This window comes from Magnolia sinica, chromosome 1 (genome assembly GCF_029962835.1).
Source record: "Magnolia sinica isolate HGM2019 chromosome 1, MsV1, whole genome shotgun sequence".
Taxonomy (NCBI): Eukaryota; Viridiplantae; Streptophyta; class Magnoliopsida; order Magnoliales; family Magnoliaceae; genus Magnolia; species Magnolia sinica.
In genome coordinates, this window is record NC_080573.1 from 140,857,661 (window position 1) to 140,878,109 (window position 20,449).

General features: G+C 38.1%; 2 protein-coding genes across 4 annotated transcripts in view; one reads left to right on the forward strand and one right to left on the reverse strand.

Moving 5' to 3' along the window:
- LOC131221334 (uncharacterized) overlaps positions 1-14,813 on the forward strand; it is a 29,480-nt gene extending 14,667 nt beyond the window's left edge. Inside the window, exons 2-8 of the mRNA XM_058216560.1 lie at positions 9,238-9,957; positions 11,362-11,457; positions 11,542-11,625; positions 12,696-12,930; positions 13,031-13,191; positions 13,637-13,918; positions 14,278-14,813. Coding sequence (XP_058072543.1) covers positions 9,238-9,957; positions 11,362-11,457; positions 11,542-11,625; positions 12,696-12,930; positions 13,031-13,191; positions 13,637-13,918; positions 14,278-14,358 — 1,659 coding nt within the window. The 3' untranslated portion in view covers positions 14,359-14,813. The remainder of the gene's footprint in view (positions 1-9,237; positions 9,958-11,361; positions 11,458-11,541; positions 11,626-12,695; positions 12,931-13,030; positions 13,192-13,636; positions 13,919-14,277) is intronic.
- Positions 14,814-18,589: 3,776 nt separating this feature from the next.
- LOC131221391 (uncharacterized) lies at positions 18,590-20,227 on the reverse strand. Of its 3 annotated transcripts, none has more exons than XM_058216655.1 (3): positions 20,068-20,227; positions 19,260-19,490; positions 18,590-18,981 (listed from the first exon to the last, which is right to left on the reverse strand). In XM_058216655.1, the coding sequence occupies exons 1-3, from the start codon at positions 20,125-20,127 to the stop codon at positions 18,844-18,846; spliced, it is 429 nt and encodes a 142-aa protein (XP_058072638.1). In that variant the 5' UTR covers positions 20,128-20,227; the 3' UTR covers positions 18,590-18,843. The 3 variants fall into 3 exon arrangements, with proteins under 3 accessions (XP_058072638.1, XP_058072650.1, XP_058072644.1); XM_058216667.1 differs by lacking the exon at positions 20,068-20,227 and adding an exon at positions 19,848-19,901; XM_058216661.1 differs by lacking the exon at positions 20,068-20,227 and adding an exon at positions 19,680-19,766.
- Between the last annotated feature and the right edge of the window lie 222 nt (positions 20,228-20,449).

Below are 20,449 nucleotides of genomic sequence, written 5' to 3' on the forward strand. Positions count from 1 at the left end.
AGGCAACAACGAACATAACAATGCTGTGTATTTTCCTCCACAATTAGATTGTCCTGCTGAAGCATGGGGAGATCCTGGAAAGAAGTCGTCTCATAATAGCGGGATAAGCCTCTATTTCAATCTTGCCTTCATTTCCTCACAATTGCTTATGGGAGGAAAGCCACATTGCTGCAAGTCTTCTTTGGTAGCCTATTACTAGTCTTGAGTGGCGCCCTTCAAGTTTTAGGGCAACGAAACGTAGCTTGATGGCTTCTTCCATTTAGTACCAACGAAAATATTGCTCGATTGACTTTAGCCAGTCATTGACTACCTTGGGATCCAAGTTACCATTGTAACCTGAAATCTCAATCTTAACATGTTTAGCGGGATTCCTAGTGTGAACATTCCACCCTCCTTTGGGATAATTCGAATATTCTCGTTAGTAGTTCCTGGTTGCATAGCGATGTTGTTGGATCTCATAGCTAGGCTCATACTCTTCTTCATGGAATCACCGTTTCGGCTAAGATGCCTTGAGTCAACATTACTGGATTCAAGTCTCCCTTAGGGCCATCCATAGATGTTTGATGATTTGGATTGATTCCCTTTCTTGCTTCTTCAAGAACAATAACCTGTTCTTCTAGAGTATCTACTTTGGCTGTGAAATGAGTCTCCATATCGTCTAACCGTTTCATGATCAAATTGATTACTTGTTGCAAGGTTGATACAGTCCTATCTTGAGGTTCTAAATCCATCCCATGATTGTAACTCGTCCCTCTTCTGGCGCTCATATGACAACGGGTTTTAACAAAGTATGAGAGAAGGGTTTGGTGTGTGTGCGCGCACGCGCATGCATAGGGAAAAGATACTATGAGGTCGACCTCATGGGAAGCTTCCACCCCTTAAAACGTACCGAATTGAAGTTTGAATCACAAAAGAGAAAAGAATGGAATGACTGTGAGCAAGCTCATTAGTTCTCTAGTCTTATACAATTTAACCGTGTCTTATTCCACCCCTTAAAACAACTACCACAGAGAAACACGAGAATTTGCTCAAAGAGTGCGATTTAACTGTGTCTTATTCCATAGGGCTAAGCCTTATCTATAATAAATGCTTACAATCTTCAATATAATATATGGAATCTAAAAATAGGATTCCCAGCTAAAGCCAAGATCTCCTAAATAGGAAAAATCTTTATACAAGAAAATTTAATAATGCTTATTTCCTAACATAGAATCTCTAAAACAAGAAAGAACTTGAGCAAGAAAAATCTAAGGTTACTTATTTCTTAACATAGAGATATAAAAGAAAGGGAAAATAGAGGTAGGCTAAAAGGGGAAAGTGAGCCTTTTTCTTGCGCACATGTGTGGAGCGTGCATGTGCCACATGTGGGGCGATTGCATCAATATTCTAGGATATCATGCACAGAGAAATGCTAAAGTGGTTAGTATTCGTGCAATCATGGGCTATTATGATTTTGCAAGCAATAGGAAACTGGGAATGGCCTTGGGTATGGATTAAGGTTGAGAAAAATGGCAGTAGGGAACATGGGAATAGCTAGTTGTAGGCTCCCTATTTGTAGGAGTTATTTTAGGAAATTTACCTGAATAGGTTATTTTGTAGTTTTTGGGTTTTGTATCAGATGAAGTTGTTGAATGTTGACTTAGATATCTTTAAAATGTTAGGCCCTGTTTGGTTGATGCCTAAAAAATGAGTTCATCTCATTTTTGTTAACAATAATTGGGGTTTAGAGATCTTGATCTCTAATGCATGATGAATTCATTTTAACAGAAATTATGTATTAGAGATCAAGATCTCACTATTAAATAAAATGATCGGAACTCTTTTTAGGCACCCTACCAAAACGGCCTTAGGGTTCGGAAGTGATGATATCTAAACTTGTTCAATGAAGAATAGAAATATTGGCGTCCCGTTATTCAGCAAACGCTTACTTTGGTCAAATATTTAAATTCAAGAGCTCAGTCTTGATTTCTGCTTGAATCAGTTGCTGGTTCTTCAGGCATTGTTCTGATAAAGCGGTGGTTGGGATTGTGGGATCCTCAATTTGAGGTTGGTCACCAAACATTGGTTTTGATATAATTGTGACTGTCGAGCCTCTAACATCCTGATAGCTTTGCAGAAAATAACTTGCCAACAAGTCTAAGCTTGGCAAGTTGCATAATTATTGATGCTAGCGCCTATTTGATGAAGCTGGGTGAGTAACAGATTTGTCCAAATGCCAATCCGATTCTCCCCCAAGCCATGGCATCCAGTATATTCTACATCAAAGTTGTAGGCTGGAAGAGGGGCGCCAGACTAGTGTTGGAGTTTGAAGCATATCCTACACAAAATATTGGGTGATTAGGTTACAGTTCTTCACTGGTTGAGGTGGGACTCAAGATTTTGTCATACAATGCACTTGGGATAAGAATAGTAGTTTGCTTCCTCAACAGGGGATAAAAAACAGGCACTAGTAATCTATATTTGGGAAATCTTTATCTTGTTACTAGTGTTTTAAATATTGACGATATCAGCCGATATATCTCACGATATAGGTAGTGCCGATATATCCCACCTATTCGATCCAGTAAGCATTTTTGATTTTTGATCCATGTTTTTGTTGTAAATCACGTTAAACCAGTGTCAAATGGTTACAAATTTATGATTCTTCATATTTTCCATGAAAAATCATGGATTTGGAACTTCAATTTCAAGATTTAGGGGGGATGGGTTAAGTTGTGGAAAATTAAGAAAAATAAAAAAAATTTCAATTTCTCATAAATCAGTTGCAATCTTTGTATCCAAACACAAAATTAAACATGTATGTAACCCGATCTAGTGATTCTTCTTTTGCTTTTGAATGCATTTCTTGTATTTCCATGTCTTCTTATGTTTATAAATTATATGAATAGATTTTGAATATACTTGCATCAGTTCAGTTGGAAAGTGCATATATTAGGACCCCATACAAAGGAAACCCATATTATGTGCATTTTTTTTTTTTTGTAAAGTTTTGATTTCTAAGTGTGTATTGATGTCTTTTCAATAATCTCTGAAGTTCCATTGAAAAATTTGACCAATTTCCTAAATTTCCCAACAACAACGATACATTACGCGATATAAACGATATATCCCATGCGATAATCAATATGTATCCGTATCCCAAGGGTGCGATACATTACGCGATAACGATATTTAAAACATTGCTTGTTACTAAAGGAAAAAACTCAGTGATTGTTAGAAAAGGGAAAATGAGAGTAAAAAAACCCGGTGTTTTATCATCTACTATCTGAATTTAATAACAGGATTCATTTTCTAGAATGATCCTTAGCAAAACTCAATATACCTTGCATTGTGAAGTTCCTCCTGCACTGTCCTTATGTTTTTGCTTGAGCTTGAGAAAGCTCAAGCAAACCCTTTTCTGCCAAGGCTCCTACATGCGGTTATGAGAATTGATCCATGGGCGACTAACTATGATTTGAAGGAAAGCTCTAGTGTCTCATGAGCGGGAGCAGAAAGGAAGCATGGAGAAGGATATTGACATGTGAAAGTGGGCAATTCGATTATGAACTTATTCCTTCTATGCAGCCCAGGAGTGTGCGATGAAAAGTCCAAGAGTGGCCTGGTGCAGGGACATGTGATAACTTAACCCTAGATGCATGTATAATCAGGTTAAAGAATATTCAAATAAATACACCAATTAACTAACTGTTTCGAAACAAAGGGATTAGGTAAATCTCAACACAAAAATGAAGTTATTCCATCAGGATCATGCCCCTTAGCATAAGATCACGTAAACAGTAAAAAGGGAGGACCTCAGAATATGAGGATATCCCAGATCTAGCATAAGTCAGTCCACGAGTAAGCTTGGATCTGTTTCTACTGACAAATCATTCCTCTTTTCCGTTCGAACTAGAAAGGGGTATGTAGAGAGAAACGAAATGGGTGAAGGATGAAGGGTTCGAGATGAAGAAGGTATAGGTCCTTTGTCGTTAAAAAAAAAAAGGAGGATGATTCTTACCTTTTCCTGCACCTCGAAGATCTTAAAAAGAGGGAAACCCGAAATTGGGGTGGAATCCTTAACACCCAAGGGTCAATCCTGAAACCCTAATCTCTTGAATAAAGAGGAAGAAAATAGACGAATTCTTATTCATTCAATAATAATGAAAATAGGGTTCTTCACAATGTATATATTAGCTACGAAAAAAGTAAAAGTGCACTAAAGCCCTTGGAAACAAGAAAAATAATAAAAAGACGAAAAATAAAGAAAGTTGCATTAAAGCCCCTGAAATAAGAAAAATAACAAAAAAGTTCAAAACTAAAACACCCATGTGGTAGGGTGTGAAATTCGACCCATGGATCTATGGTCGGGGTAAACACCCGTGTGGTAGGGTGTGAAATCCGACCCAGGGATCTATGGTCGGGGTGCGGTCATGCCGCTCCTATACTCGTAGTGCATCAGAAAGTGGGTCCAATGGACCCGTCGTCGATCCACATCAACTCCTCCGCTTTGGTACTCTGTCGGCGACGCCTCCTCCTGTGGTACACTCTAAAGGGCGCACCACTGATGTCTGCATCATGGCCCCAATAAATGAAGTGGGGTCCATGGTCTGTTGATTAGTGAAGTGGACCCCTCAAAAACTTTTCCATCAGAGATTTTGGAGTCTTGGACCCTACGATCTATTCAATCAGTGACCTAGGCCCTAAAATCTGTCCAAACTAATTTGTAGGACCCTGATGGTTGTTCCTGTTGTGGTCTTTGTTTTTTTCTTTTTTTTTTTTCAAAATTTTAATAATATTCCAATTCATCGAGAAAAAGATCCGATTGATCTATGGGCCCCATAAGGTGGTCTAGTTGATTCGTAGGCAGTGGACCCCATAAGGCGGTCCAGTTAATCTCTGGGCCATGATCGTTTATAGTAGTAGTAGTTAGTGAATTGTGGGGCAAGTTTCCCTTTAGCATTTTTTTTTTCCACTTATTTTGTGGCAACTTCTTCGGTATCAAACTATGTCCAAACAACATGAAATTTGTTGTTTGAAAGCGATTGAGCTAGATTTCAAATAAGCTCAAGATCATGCAATTCTAGCATGAATTGACCTAGTTATGCAACATTTAGCTAAGGCCTTTATAGTTATGAAGGGATTTAGGGATATGTTAGTCAAAATTTAATATATATATATATATATATATATATATAAAATCAAAATAGATAGTTAGGGTTGGAACTAATAAATGGTTAAGATTAGATTAAGGCTTTTGTTTTCTCTGGGACAAATGTATGTACATGTGAAGGACTCTTTTACGAGATAGTTGAATGAAAATTTGAAAGCCCTGATCTTTCAAAAAAAGAAAAAAAATAAATAAAAATTGAAAGCCCTGTTTGGTAGATGCCTAAAACTGAGTTCATCTCATTTTGGTTAACATCGATTATGTATTAGATATATTGATCTCTAATGCATATTTGTACCTAAAATGAGATGAATTCATTTTTAGTTGTCTACCAAAGAGGGCTGAAGTTTTCATGCATAGAGATTTCTTTTGCTGTTGCAGTGTTAACACATGATATTAGAGAAATAGAAGAGACATATGAAAGAGATTCAATGATGGAGCGTGAGAGGATCCTTTCTCCCTCTCACAAATGGTTTATCTATAACAGATGATTACAAGAGACAAGGACTCCATAAATGAGAATAAGGGCCTGTTTGGTTTTCTGGCTCAAGTGTAATTACCTTGTAAATGAGTAATCATTATTTACCAAGGTAATTACCTGCATCTTTCCCAATGCTGACTTGACCAGTTACTTTTTAAGCACTTAAATCCAGGAATTTGTAAAATAAATATGGGGCCCACCATAATGTGTGTGGCTTATCCACACCGCCCATTCCTTATGCCAAATGAATTTAAGGCATGAGCCCAAAAATTAGGCAAATCCAAAGGTCAAGTGGACCACACCACACGAAATTATGAGAATTGAATGCCTATCATTAAAAACTTGTTGAGGCCCTTAGAAATTTTAGATCAGGCTTATATTTATATTTTTCACTTATCCATGTCCATATGACCCTATGAACGGGTTAGATGGAAAATAAACCTCAATGTGGGCCCAGTAAAAGAATCAACTTTCAACGGTGGACAAATTAAGTCCATTGTTTCCTTTCATGTGGGCGAATTGAACATTAGATCTTCCTAATTTTTTCGGATCAAGCCTCAAAATATTCTAATAAAACAGATGGACGACACGGATATATTATATACATTATGGTGGGGCCCACGGATTTAAGTCAACATTTTTTGTCCGGTTTTCTAGGTGAAATTACTCCCTCATTTCCAAACAAGTGAAAACATGTAATGATTACTTTTTTACAGCGATTTACTTGGATTCTGGAAAACCAAACAGGCCCTAAGAGATAAGAATACAATAAATGAGAATAAAATCCTCGTATGACTCTTTAGAACTTCTAACATGCCACGGTGTTGTGCAGGTGCATACAAACCATTGACTCTTTAAAACTTATAACATACTACACTCTCAACAGGGAGCTATCCCAAAAATCTGTTGGTTGAGATATTCGATTCAGGCATGGTGTGATGCTATGTTCGTTCAGAGTGTGATGGTTGCATTTATTAGTGTGATCTAATCATTATTGGAAGGTGCATTGCTTACCCAATTGTGCTGTTAGACTTCAATATGTGAATCTAGTCGTTATTTTAAAATTAGTGTTTGATCTGTTTTGAAAGTATTGAGATTGAGATTATTTGCTGATCATGACCATCCAATCATCATTGTAATGCCTGGTTTTGGTATGGGAGCAAGGTTAAGAGCATGCTTAATTTGAGGTTTTCTTTTGGGATTTTTACAGCTAATTTCCTCAGAAAGTCCAGATTTTAGCAAATATGCCTCGACAAACTGAAATTCCTGGACAATGTTTTTTGATGGGAGATTACTAGAATGCCTTTTTGGTTTTTTTTTTCCTTTTTCTTTGAAAAGGTGATAAAGTTAAGAATTATGGGGCCTGTGTGGTATGCATATGATATCCAACTTGTCCAATATATGCACCCCACTGCAATTAGCACACAAACAAATAGTTTGTTAGATCAAATTATCAGATGGGCAACACATGAATTTGGATGTTTTTAAGTGGTGTATATTGCCTGTTGTGTGGCTGACCTTATAATTGAATCCACCAGATTTTTGGTTAGTTTGATCATGATGGCAGGGTGCATATCTTGGATGGATTGGATATCATACGCATACCATGTGGGCTCCACAATTGATGGGGACATTAAAGGACCTATTCGTGTACCAGAGATGGAGATGACCACCCACATCAGCGAAACTTTCTTTGTAGATGGGAGATGAGTTCCAGATGGGGCCTGTCGGGCCATTTTGAAGACCTCACATGCATTGGACGTGCATCAGGAAGACCCCACTTTGGGATTATGCATGTGGGCTGCTTGGGAGATCATTTTATTAATATGATTTCTATTTTGTGTCGATCTGACCGTTGGATTTTGTCGATCGGGCCATCAGATCTTTTAAATCTGGGCCCCTTGGACTCTGATCTTGCTTTATTTATGTTTTTTTTTTAATTATTATTTTTATGAGTTATTTGATTGTTGGGATTGATAATAAATGTTTAAAAAGTTTTCTTATTTTGGATGATGGGCCACTTCTCTTGAGTGGCATAGCTGTAAGTATGCTGAATTTTAATTCTGAATTTTTAATTATAAAAGCACGGGGGTGGAGTTCCAACCCTAGTGGAGATTTGAGAAAAGAAGAAGAAGAAGAAGAGAGAAGCTCTCTTGTGTGAAGGAGTTTTCCTCCTTATTTTCTAGGGTTTTTTTGGAAACACTCCATTCCAATTAAATTGTGGAATGGTAGAAGCTTGTTTGGTGGTGGATTCCCCAAGGTATATTCTTCATATTTCTCTTCTTCGAAAGGTACTCTTCTTATTCTTTTCTTGTCTTCCTCTTTTTCCTTCCATTACAACCTTCTAAACCCTAGATCTTCAATTTCCTCTTTTCCCCAATTTCTAAAAACCATAATTCCAAAATCCCCAATTCCCATGAACCCTAATTTTCCAAATTTCAGATTTTCCCCTTCCTAACCCTAATCATAAAACCTACTAGTCATTCCCTTGAGTGTGGAACATGCCTATGCTAAATTGGAAGTTCTATCCTTCCATCGAGCCTAGTTTTAATTGATTTATGTGATTTAGGTTAAATAAGATTTTATTTCCTACTCTTAATTATTTGGTGGATTAGCATCTTTTCTTAATTGAATTACCTTATAGACTCTTTCATAATCTCCACGTTGTATGCTAGCATTACATCATGTCCTGCATCAAAAATTCTCAAATTGACCACTTTTTGAAGAGAAACATAAACAAAGGCATTTTGGTAATGTAGTTCCTTGAAAGCACCACCTAGGAGTTTCCAATTCCCAATTCCTATAGGCATTATTTGCCATAAAAATCCCATTTCTTTTTTGCAGTTCCTATAAACTAGCCAATAAGAATTTGGGACCCAAGATTTGTTTGATCAGCAATCTGGGCTCCAAATTCTGTTAGGACAGTTTTGTGAGCCTTGATGGTGGTTTGATTGATGCGTGGTCCAGAAGGTGGTTCACATGATTGGGCATTTTTTCTCATGTGATTCTTAGAGTTACTTGTTGGGGGAATCTTAGTGTTTTTTGTCACTTATTGTGTGGACCACTTCTGAGGTAAACGCCTCGCCTAGGGTCTAGGCGAGGTGCAAAGTATCCAAAACGCCTAGGCATGTGCCTGAAACGCCTTTGATTACATTGCTCCTCACCTGAATTGGATCTTCAATTTAGCCTCCATTGATAGAGGCGAATATTATGAAGTGCACTGGTTCTGTACTGTTGGTGAACACTTTGCTTTATCATTAACCCGCACATCCTTTCAAATTGTCAGGAAGTAGTGTGGTATTGTTGGCACACATTGCTACCCCTATTCCTTGCTCTCAACTTGTTATAAACTTACAAATCTATGAGAAATTGTTTATTAATTGAATGTGTATGCCAAAGTTGCCCTACCACTAGGATCAGTATTGTATTAATCATTTGAGATTCTAAATGTCATTTGATTTGTTGCCTTTTGTTGTTAGTTAGTTAGTTAGTTAGATTGTTTTGGTTGTGGGTGCTGGTGCATGTTCTTTAAGTATGATTTCTAAATCAAAGTTGGCCGCAATATATGTGAAGTTATAAAAGTCATTTTGATGTTTGGCTTGTTTTTCAGGTTGTGGATGCAGGTGCACGTTCTTTAAGGATGATTTTTCAATCCAAGCTGGCCCCGAAATATGATGTCCTTAAAGAGAAAAACATGGAGTTCATTCTTTCACTATTGAATAGTGAGAATGAAAATGTGACAGAACTTGCTGCAAGTATCATAACACACTCTTGTGAGACGACTGCAGAGCAAAAGGCGCTGTGTGATTCTGGGGTTCTACAGAGGCTTAATAGTCTACTTGAAGGTTCTTTAAATCAAAGGGATGCGAGTTTAGATTCTCTAGCAGCAATTTTCAAAAACAACCCAGAAGTTGTCTCGAAGTTTCTGGGCCTCGACAATGGCAGAGCCTTGAGGGCTGTAACTGAGTTAATGAAGGATAGGAATCCAAGGACAAGATTGCTTGCCTGCGTATGCTTGATAATTATAGGGCATGCTTCTCAATGCCATCTGCAAGAGCTAGAAATCAGAACCAAGTTGATACTGATCCTACTTGAGCTTTTGGAAGAATCGGGTCGAGCTGGTGATGAGGCTCCATTTGCGCTTGCAAATTTCATTGCAAACAAGGAGGATTTACAGAAACTAGCATCTGGCGCCAAAGCTGTTGAAAAACTTTGCAACTTCTTGCTTAAAGGTTCATTACAGGCCAAACGCCTTCAAGGTGTATTGCTTGCATTAGCTGAACTATGCTCAAAATTGGAAAGTTGCAGGAGTCGGTTCCTCTCGTTGCAGGTGTGTTATTTCACATGATGAATTGACTTGTGCATGGTTGACTACTGGATGCATCCCTTTAGCTTTCTTTTGATCTGATTGGTTTCTTTTCCTTCCAATTTAATAATTCAATCATCTTGAACTTTTCCTGTAGGTTGCACTTTCCAAATCTGTTTTGTGTGGCTGTTTTAGTTATTTGCATCTCTAAGTATAGATTTGATATCTGTGTAGAAATTCAAGGGTATTGTGGACATTTTCACAACTGATCATGGGCAGTCCAGGAAAGGAAGGGGTCTGAATATATTTAAAAATAAAAAAAAAAATAAAAAAAGATTGCATGTCCATGCTCAAGTTCTAGTGTCCAGGTTTTGGTTTCTCGCCCATTGGAAGTTCTAGGTTGGTAATAAGTACGTGTATCCTTTATATTGCTTGGTTTTCTCCCCTATGCAATAAGGACATGCCACTTAAAGTTATGCCATGTTGATGTGTCTGGGGACCAACATCAACACTTACTGTTGAAGATACATGTATGCCTGGGGGCCAACATCCACGCTTACTGTTTAGACTGTTGGTGGATGATAACCAAGGGTTTAATCTGTTAGCAGACTCTAGGTTTACCGATACATCCATGTTTGTATGAAAAAGAAACCGATTTGAAAAGACGAAAGAAATTATTGTGGACTGATTTGAAAAGACCAAAAAATTTATTGCAGAAGTTGTAAAGATGTAGAGAACTAACTATTTCGATAAACTAAAGATTTTCAGAAAGTGCTATTGTTAGAATTATCCTTGTGGCTACCTATTTACGTTAAGTGCCTGGGGATGATCTAATACAATAGCCTGCAATTTTTAAAAAATAGAAGTGTATGGAGTGCATGAACGATAGTATTATGGAGTCCGGTATTACTAGGACTATCCTTGACGCTTCTTATTTACTTGTAGGTGCACAGGGCTGACCTATATGATGATTTAATGCTGAAAAAAAAAATCTCATATAATTATATGCATGAACTACAGAGATAACTAAACTAGATCTCACTGCATATATTGAAAGACTCATCTCTTGGTTAGAAATTGCACAACAGGATAGGAGGCATTGAGTGGCTGGGCAGCTGAAGAGGCTGTTCTCACCATCAGAAGAGCATGTGCTGGTCCCTTGTGGAGGACGCATCAAATTTGTTATTTATGCACAAAACTGTTTCTTTTTTAGGCTATCACTTTCAATTAAGCTAAATTTGCTATCAAGTTAAAGAAAAAAAGAAAAAGAAAGGAAAAAAAAAAACACTTATTAAGTGTTGTCTGCAACTACTTGGCTACAGTTAGATGATTAGAGTAAGATCTTCTCTATCAACCCATCCATATGCACTTGAGATTGCCTTACCTGCAAGTGCTAACTTTCTTCTTCTTCTTGGAATCAATGTACAGGTGTTGAACTTAGTAATCGATGCACTAAAGCATGACTGTGCTGAAGTACGTATTGCAGCGTGCACCTGTATAAAAAGTATTTCTCGGTCAGTTAAGGTTCGCAACTGGGAAGCATATTTTAGTGATATTTAGAGGTCTGGTCCACGGTCTATTTGATTTAATGAAATGATTTTTCTTCAGAATCTGAGTGCAGGTCGCTTTACGAATGAAATGATTGTCGTTCCTTTGATCCAGCTTTTACATGACCCATCTACTTCAGTCCAGGTTTACTTTTTCTGTCTGTCCTTCTATTTTAAACTGATTATATTCTTATTTGTATTACCTGTCAGCAAATTTCAGTGAATTGGTACACCTGAGTGAGTTAATGGTTAACCTATTGTGGCAAATGCAGTATGTTGTTTCCTGTTGCAGAGAGAATGCTGTAAGGCGATCTCATTACAAATTACTAAGATCTACAACGAACCACTTGAGAATAATTTATCCTGTTGAAACATGAGTTGCTTAGGTCAACGACCTCTAACAAAACCAAACATAAAAAGTTCCATTAGTACTAATACACTGTCTTGTAATATCCTCAGATGCCTTTATGTATATCCGTTATGGATAATCAACTCGTGAATCAAGTTTGTGATTGTGGTTTAGGAAGAATTTTATAGAGTGCTTTGACCATAACAAACATCTGATGTAAATTGGACATTCAAATGCAAATAGGTAACCTTTGAACATATCTTAGCCTTCGGTGTTTTTTTAACCTTTTTTTTTTCTAACTTTTTGTCTGTCAAGCATTTTGCGCATGTTTATCTCCTTGACACGACTGCCATCTATTAGTATCTGATGTTTCCATTGATCTGATGGTTTGACAGATTCCATCGTTCGTCATCAAAGTCTGATGTAAACACTAGTATGCTAAATCTTCTAAAATCTAGCCTTGGGCAATATCTAAAACTGCTCTACAAATGTACAGTCCTGTAGTATATAAGAAATACAGAGTAATGCTAGGGATGCTCACCCTTCTGCCTCACCATGTGATGATCCGAGTTTCATCTAGGAGATCCTCACCATACAAAGGTGAGTGAAAAATGATGTTCCAGATTTTAACACGTGTAAGAAACGATGGGGATCTCCAATCATCTGGATTTTTATGTAGGCCATTTACGTGGAGTACATCATGGTGGGCGCTCTGGATCACCATGAGGTAGAGTAGGAGGGGCAATCCTCTCTAGCGAAGCTTATACATTCTAGAATCTTACAATATCAGTGCCTCCAGATTTTGGTGACATAACATTTGGAATGTTGCTTTTATCTGATCTGCCTCAGTAAACGTATTTTTTCAGGTTGCAGCCCTTGGTGCTATCAGCAATATTGTGATCGACTTTACTACTCGTAAATCGTTCTTCATCCAGTTTGGAGCTGTTAAACAGTTTGCTCAGTTATCCAAATCAATGGATTCAAATCTCAGGTTGCATGCTGTATGGGCTTTGAGGAACTTGATCTTCCTTGCTGACAGAGTGAGCAAAAAATGCATTGTTCTGGAATTGACAATATCAACATTAGCAAGCCTGATTGGTGGTAATGATGTTCACTTCTGATTGATGGCTGAAGTTTGTCTCAGGAAGATACTCATATTCAATACGTGAATTAAACGACTTCCTTTGCATTTATCCTGCAGACCCAGAGCCTCCCATCCAAGAACAAGCCATGGCACTTGTCCGTAATCTTGTTGATGGAGGCATCGATTCAATTGAGCATATTTTTGCAGAAGATGGTATAATTATAAATGCTGTTTCAAAGCAAGTGTGGAGTGCTACTAAATCAGAAGTCTGCATTCAGGTTTGAACTTCATTTGTGCTTCTTTTCTTGTCCCTTAAAATATCCCTGTTTCAGTTATTGAAGTTCTGTTACTACTGCTGCACGCGCACGCATACATACATGCATACATAAATGCATTAAAAATTTTAAATTCATACATGCATACATAAATGCATTAATTTTTTTTAGAAATGAGATAGCTTCTGCTGTACTGCTAGCCTCTCGTTATTTGGAGAGATCTGACATAAATAAAGTCTTCTGTGGGTACGAGAGCATATGTTCATTTGTTTCAGATTTGTGGATGCTTCCTCTATGAAAATACTTCCATATTTAAACTGTGATTTGTCTCCTACCCGTGCATGATGGGTTTTGAAAATGAGCAATCTTTGTGAAATACAGAAGGCATGAATGATAATGATACTGTTTACCATATGGTTCCTGATAAGTCATGGAACCCTCTCTCCAGGGAATGTATGTGCTCAGCAATGTTGCGACTGGGAATGAGTTCCATAAAGAAGCGGTGATGCACCACCTCCTTCCACCTCAAGCAGGTGGATGTGCTCCATCTGTTATACTTAGGTTTTTGCAGGATAACGACAGCCAGCTACGAACAGCTGCCATTTGGTGCATCGTGAATCTTACTTACCCGGACAGTCTCAGTGCATCCGATCGTGTCATGAGACTAAGAAGTGCTGGCGTAGTTTCTCAAATAAAACACATGGTCAATGATCCTTGCTTGGATGTAAAGGTCGTATCGTTATTTATCAAATATCTATGTGCAAATAAGTTCTTGTTGTGGTGTTTGGAAGTACCCTCCAAATTTACCTTTGGTTGAATGTGTTCGTGGGGTGACTTCAAATTGAATTGACTGAGCATTTGGACAGCGCAGGAAAATGGAAGCCAGATGTTTGGGTTAACACTTTTCCAGCCCTGAAATGATCTTCCATTCGCTTCAAGCACTGCTCGAAACAAATGGAATATTATTTTTTGCAAAAGCTTTCCATGCAGCCTGATCGCCAGTGTACTTCCAAACCTACCCTAACCCTTCTATGATTTTAACATGCTCTGCCGCTGGAGTTACTTATAACCCTCTTTACATGTTTGCAGTTTCGAGTAAGAACTGCCCTTGAACAGTGCATGACCTTTGGGAACGGCTCTGTAGGATACTTTGTTTTCCAGAAATCATGACCAAAGCATTTGGTTTTATTGATCGAGGAGATAGTCAGATGCGTTGCACTGCTGCACTGCTTCGGATCATTTTATTGCAAGATGACCAAGACGTTGCTGGCCAAAATGGTAAAATCTTTACTTCTGAAGGAGTTTCTGCAATGACATCTTCATATTCAATTCTGCTTATGCTTTTCCAGCCATGGGATGCTGGTTCAAATAGCGATCAGTCGGGAAGCCCAGCCTTCTTTCTGTTGAGTTCCAGAATGGGTTGTCGTTGAAATGCGGGTCCTATTTTTTGTTTCTTTTTTTGCGTGTCAGAGCTCGGCACGATGTAGATTTTCTGAATCAGTCCCTCCAACTGCCTTGGAAGCAGTTTTGTATCTTAGAATAATGAACCCTTGTGTAGATGCGAACATTCGCTCACTTCTTCACTTCTGCACAACACATACTTCATAAAGATCATTTCAGGCTGATGTGAGCTGTCATAGCTAACAGTAATCAAGAGGAACAATGGGGTTGTCCACATAAGCAAAAGGACAGTTTGCTGATGTGCAGGATTTTGTACATGGATCAAACCCACCCGGAAAACCTCCCAAATTGGAATATCCTAACCATTGGTTTAAAAATCAATTTCGGTGCATTGCATCATTCACCTCCAATGCGGGGTTGTTTCACCCTGTATCACCACCAATCTCCTAACTTCATTGAAATCTTGTTAGAGCCAACCACTGCTTGGTTGAACCTTAAGATAGTAGCGCAAGGAACCTTATAGCTATGAGAACTGGGTCAATTCAAACTCACTGCATACTCCTTTCCATGGCGAACCCACCAGCTATGAGAACTGGGTCAATTCAAACTCACTGCATACTCCTTTCCATGGCGAACCCACCAGCTATGAGAACTGGGTCAATTCAAAGTTGGATACTCCATTCCATAGAGAACCTAGCACAATTCTTACGTCTCCAGCGGTTGTTTTTACAGTATTCTTTCAGATGGCCCTACTTTGTTTCCCCACTATAGAGCAGGCCTGTAAGTTCTGCTGATGTTGGCACCATGTCAAATTATATTCTTGAGGTGTATGAAACTATTAAATGGACCAAAAACTGATGATTGGCCAGTTGAGAAAGGAACGGCCATTGGAATAATGGAATGGGCTTTGAGCATAGCTTTGATCCTTAATGGGTGAAATGTGTTCCTAAAGAGAGGGTAGATGCAGCGACAGTCAATGTGGCATACGTACCAACCAAATTGTAGAAAAGATTGTTTAGTTTTCAATATTATATAATTAATTTTTAAATCTATACCTTCCATTAAAATCTCTTTCAATTTTTTACTTAACAAGGGGTCCACCTTTAATATCTACAATCCGTCATGTGGGGCCAACCTTTGATGTTAACCATTCATTGTGTTGGGCCTACTTTGGCCGTCTTCAATATGAATCGTCCATCCATCATGTGGGGCATACTTTCAATGTGGATCATCCACCTTGTATGGCCCATCTTGATGTGGGTTATCCATCATGCGTGTGAGTTGTCCATCATGTGGAACAATGGATGTGGATCGTCCATCATTCAGGGCCCACTTTTAACGCAGTCCCTTTTAATGTGGACTGCAGGTCATGCAGTGTTTAACTTTGAAGTGGGCTTCCGTCATGCAAGGTTCTCATTTAATGTGGACTGTCCACCATGCAAGGCCAACTTTGAAGTGGGCCTCCATGTGGGCCTACCTTGCATGTAGGTCGTTCATCACAAGGGGCCGACCTTTGATGTGGACTGTCCTTTGTGTGGGACCCGCCTTGATGTGGGACATCCATCTCGTGGGCACCACCATCAATGTTAATTGTTCATCATGTGGGGTAAGTTAATGAACTACTTTTACGTTACCAAACTATTTTTTATTAGACAAGTAGTGAATCAGTTTATTATTATTATTTTTTTAAAAAAACCTGGTTATAAAGGTGTATTCAGAGAGTCCTTATGAGTTTTCATGATCCAAATTTCAAACACTCAAGGCATGTAAGCATTAGATATTGGATCTAAGCTATCCATCGGATGGGCCCTGTTGTGGAGTGGCCATAACTCTCAAAAGTCACACTGGACAATACTAATTATATATTCGAAAGCCTACCAACCGACAGTACCATAAAAAATCCTATTTTATAGGAAAAAGTGTTAAAAAATGTTCATTGATTGAAAGGCGAGGATCGCCTCAGAGTCTGGAATTTCTATTCTGCAGGAATATAATTGCAAAGGGCCAATTTGTCAAAAGTAGTTTAAGAATACAATTTTGAATATTGTGACAAAAAATTGTTGGCTAATAATTTTAAAAAAGAAGATAATATTATTATATAGGAAAGTGGATAAAAAAAGAAGGAAATTGTTTTTTTTGAACAATAGAAGATTATGGTTTGAAGATAAATAGATGTAAAATTTAATTAAAGATATTAATAGATTAAGAATGGCTAGTAAATATTAAATGCAACTTATAAGAAAAGGAATAGAAACTTGTTCATTTATACCAAAAGATTGGTCGCATTTTAAATAATAATAATGATAATAAATGACTTAGGCTGAGTTTTCACGCTTGCGTCAATGCAAAAATCCGCCAAAGCATTAGAAAACACCGACCAGTTTGGTGGCCAAGTCGATGCAAAAATCTACCCAAGTAATAAAAAACGCAGACGAGTTTTGTATATTACATATGCATATATAATGTGAGTTTTGTATAGTACATATTCATAATGTGAATCAACGGTTGTAGCCGATCCAAGTCAATTTGTCTGACTCCCTAAGGGGGAGTTTGGATCTTAAGTTTCTTAAGATAAGTTACTTATGCTATAAGTAGCTTCTACTTGTTAAGAAAAGTATACTAGATAAACAACATACTTATCAACTTCTTCTCCTCTCTTGTCTCTCCTATGCCTCTCTTCAGCCACTTATGAAAGTAAAAAAGTTAAAAAATTTAAATGAAAAGTTACTTATAACTAATCATAAACTAAACTTATCAAAAAAAGTTAATTATCTACTGCTGCAAGTAGAAAAAGTAACTTATTTGGTGGGGTATCCAAATGGGCCTTAATTGACTCACCTAGTTTAAAAAAAAATGAGGTGTTTTATTCAGAAAAACTTTTCGAGGGCAACTTAAAAAGTAGAGATTAGTGATTGACACCTGTTTGATAGGAATTGAGAACGACAAAATTTTAGTAGAGACGGATCAATCAACATATGGGCATGTAAAGCCGTTTTTTCTCATTTTGTTTTGTTTTGATTCTTTTTTCCAGTTCAAACTCTTCTTAGTTTGGCATTTTTGTTTCTTTGAAGGACTCTTTTACAATCTCTCTCTGCATTTGGAGCAGAGTCATTGGAAAGACTTGTCGGATGGACTCGGTAACTCATCTGACCCAACACTAATTTAACAAATACTCTGCTCGAGAGTTTGAAAGTCCCACAATGATTCAGCCGAAAACACTAGACGATATGTCACGGATTTTAAAAAAAATATGAACCTATTTTAAATAATCTTGTTTTCATGTTGCATTTTAACTCAAAAAAAGAGAAAAAGAAAAAAGTGAAAACCAATTGGTCAATTCATTATAATATAATGTATATATATTTGAATTTTAAAATACTTGTTAATTTACAATAAATATTCTAAATTTATTATTTGAGAAACCTCAAAATTTGAAAATCTAGAACCAAATATTTTACTATGCTTGGTGCAACACAATTGCGTGGCGCCTCTGCAAGGTTGTAATCACTAGAGTTGAGAGATGAGGAGCGAATTGGTGGGCGACACCCTTCCATCGTCAAATGTCCAATTAATATGATATAACCATGAGATGTATTTTCTTGAAAGGATCTTTTGATCAACGTTTTCAAGCAACAGTTATAATAGCCAATTGAAAGGTTCTCTTCATAAATCTTTAATTTCAAAAGACGTATATTATAATTCTAACCAACCGAAAGGAAGTGACAGTTGCAACTAATGGTGAGCCAATTGAAAGGTTCTTTGCACTTGTCCTTTTGTTGAAAACATGTGTGTGGTTATGTTTTCTAAGTTCCACTTGAAAAGGTATCAACCCTAACACCCAGCACGGTTTGGATCGTTAGATGGCATACATGCACCTACCTCCTGTTGGTGTATCTGAACCATTGTCCACCCCTACTTCAAAATGGCATAGCTTTGCATTGCACCATCCGACCACAGGGCTACTTGGTTGATGAATAGGCGGCCCCGTCTAAAAACCATAGGCATTCAAATGGCTATATTTATTATTTTCATAGTATAATAAAGATCCGTGTGTGTAATAAGGCAGCATGCTCTCATCTTCATGGGCTATATTTATTATTTTCGTAGTATATATACGTACATACAAGGAAATACGCATTACATACAACCATATAAATTACATAAAACCACTAAAAAAGAAAAAGAAAAAGAAAAAGAAAAATAAAAAGAAAAAGGGCTTTTTGTGAAGGGGGATGAAATGGATGGTGGGGCTCATCAGTCCTTCGACTTGGGTTTGCCTTTCACAAATGATTTGACGAGGCGCTTTAAACTCTTTTGATGGGCTTTTTTCTCGCTCTTTGCCTCCTTTTCCTTCCTCTTTTCCTCTATTTCTTGCTCCATCAGCATACTCAGCTGCAACATTTATTACACTAAATAAATAAAACAAATTCAGGAACAATCCAGATTTTTGCAGGATAAAAATAAAAATTACGGCCTTCCCACTCTAAGATGGCCCGGCCCAACAATCATTGCATGGAATTATACTTCATGGGACAGCCCACAACGCTTGTGCTGACCATCCAGTAGTATGGTTGAAAGAGTCATATCCATGCAATTTTCTTGATGAGAGGCCATCAGTTCTATGGTCAGATCACATAGCCTGATTTTCCGTGTGCATTTCTGGCACGTACCTTCAACACCCGGTTCTCTAGGTGGATGAGCCGGTCAACGAGGGTCCCTTTGACCCGCGTCTCTGCCATAACGGCGTCAATGGGACGGCAACGCTTCTCGAGGCTCTTTGGCGATGAATTAACGGAGGAGTTGCCTCCGTCGCTCGTCGTCACCGTACCACTCGTCGGCGTAGACGGACACGAGCTTTTCGCCGACTTATTACAACCCCGTATTTCCTCCAAATACCCCATCTGCACAATAAAATTACAAATATGCCATCAGCAAATAACTAGAAATTATGAACTGACCGATGAACCTAACACGCGCCTTAGACCCGAATCGTCCACAACGCCTGCTTCACGCTGTGGGCCCCATCATGTTGTGTTAATAAAAATTCAATCCGTCCAGCATGTTAGAAGCCTTATTTTAACCGTACATACAAAATATCGGACCGTTAGAAAACTCAGGTAGGCCACATCAATGAGAATAATGTGAAATATCTCCTGATACATGTAAAGTTCACGTGATGTAGCCGTCCCGGCTGATTTTTGTAACTTTCTTCATTCTGAAGTATTACACCTGTAACCGATTTCATGAAAGATACCCACCCACCATGGTGGCCCCGCACTAAAACATATGGTTGGCATCCAATCCCCTTTCTAGCTGATTTTTGGTCCCAAGGCCTAACATCGACGACAGCACATGATAGACGGAATGGATCTTACTCATACAACATGGTGGGCCCCACAGAGTTGGGTGTTTCAACATGATAAGTTGGTCTCAGCTCCTACGGCGCATGTTAGAAGGTAAAGAACAGTAAAGATTTACCATAATGTCTAGGCGGTCGAGTCGGGATAGAATAGGTTCGTCTTTGGAAGCCATGGCCATGTTTTTAGTTTTGAGAGAGACAGAGAGAGGCAGAGAGTCGTGAAGATTGGTGCATGGGTTATAGGTTCTTCTGTTAGATAGATCGTGACACGTGGCAGAGGATGTAGACAGGGGCGGCTGCAACATTTTTGGGGGCATTAGGTAGGCAAGTCATTAAAAGAGGCTTAGAATTTAATTTTTTGAGAACTTAATTAGCAATAAAATAAGTAGTTATGGTCCTAGGTTTTAGGAGAAGAATTTATTGAGAATGATGCTATTATATTGAAATGAAATGATAGAGTTCGATTGCTATTATTTGTAGTGTTAGTTTCTAAGATTTGTT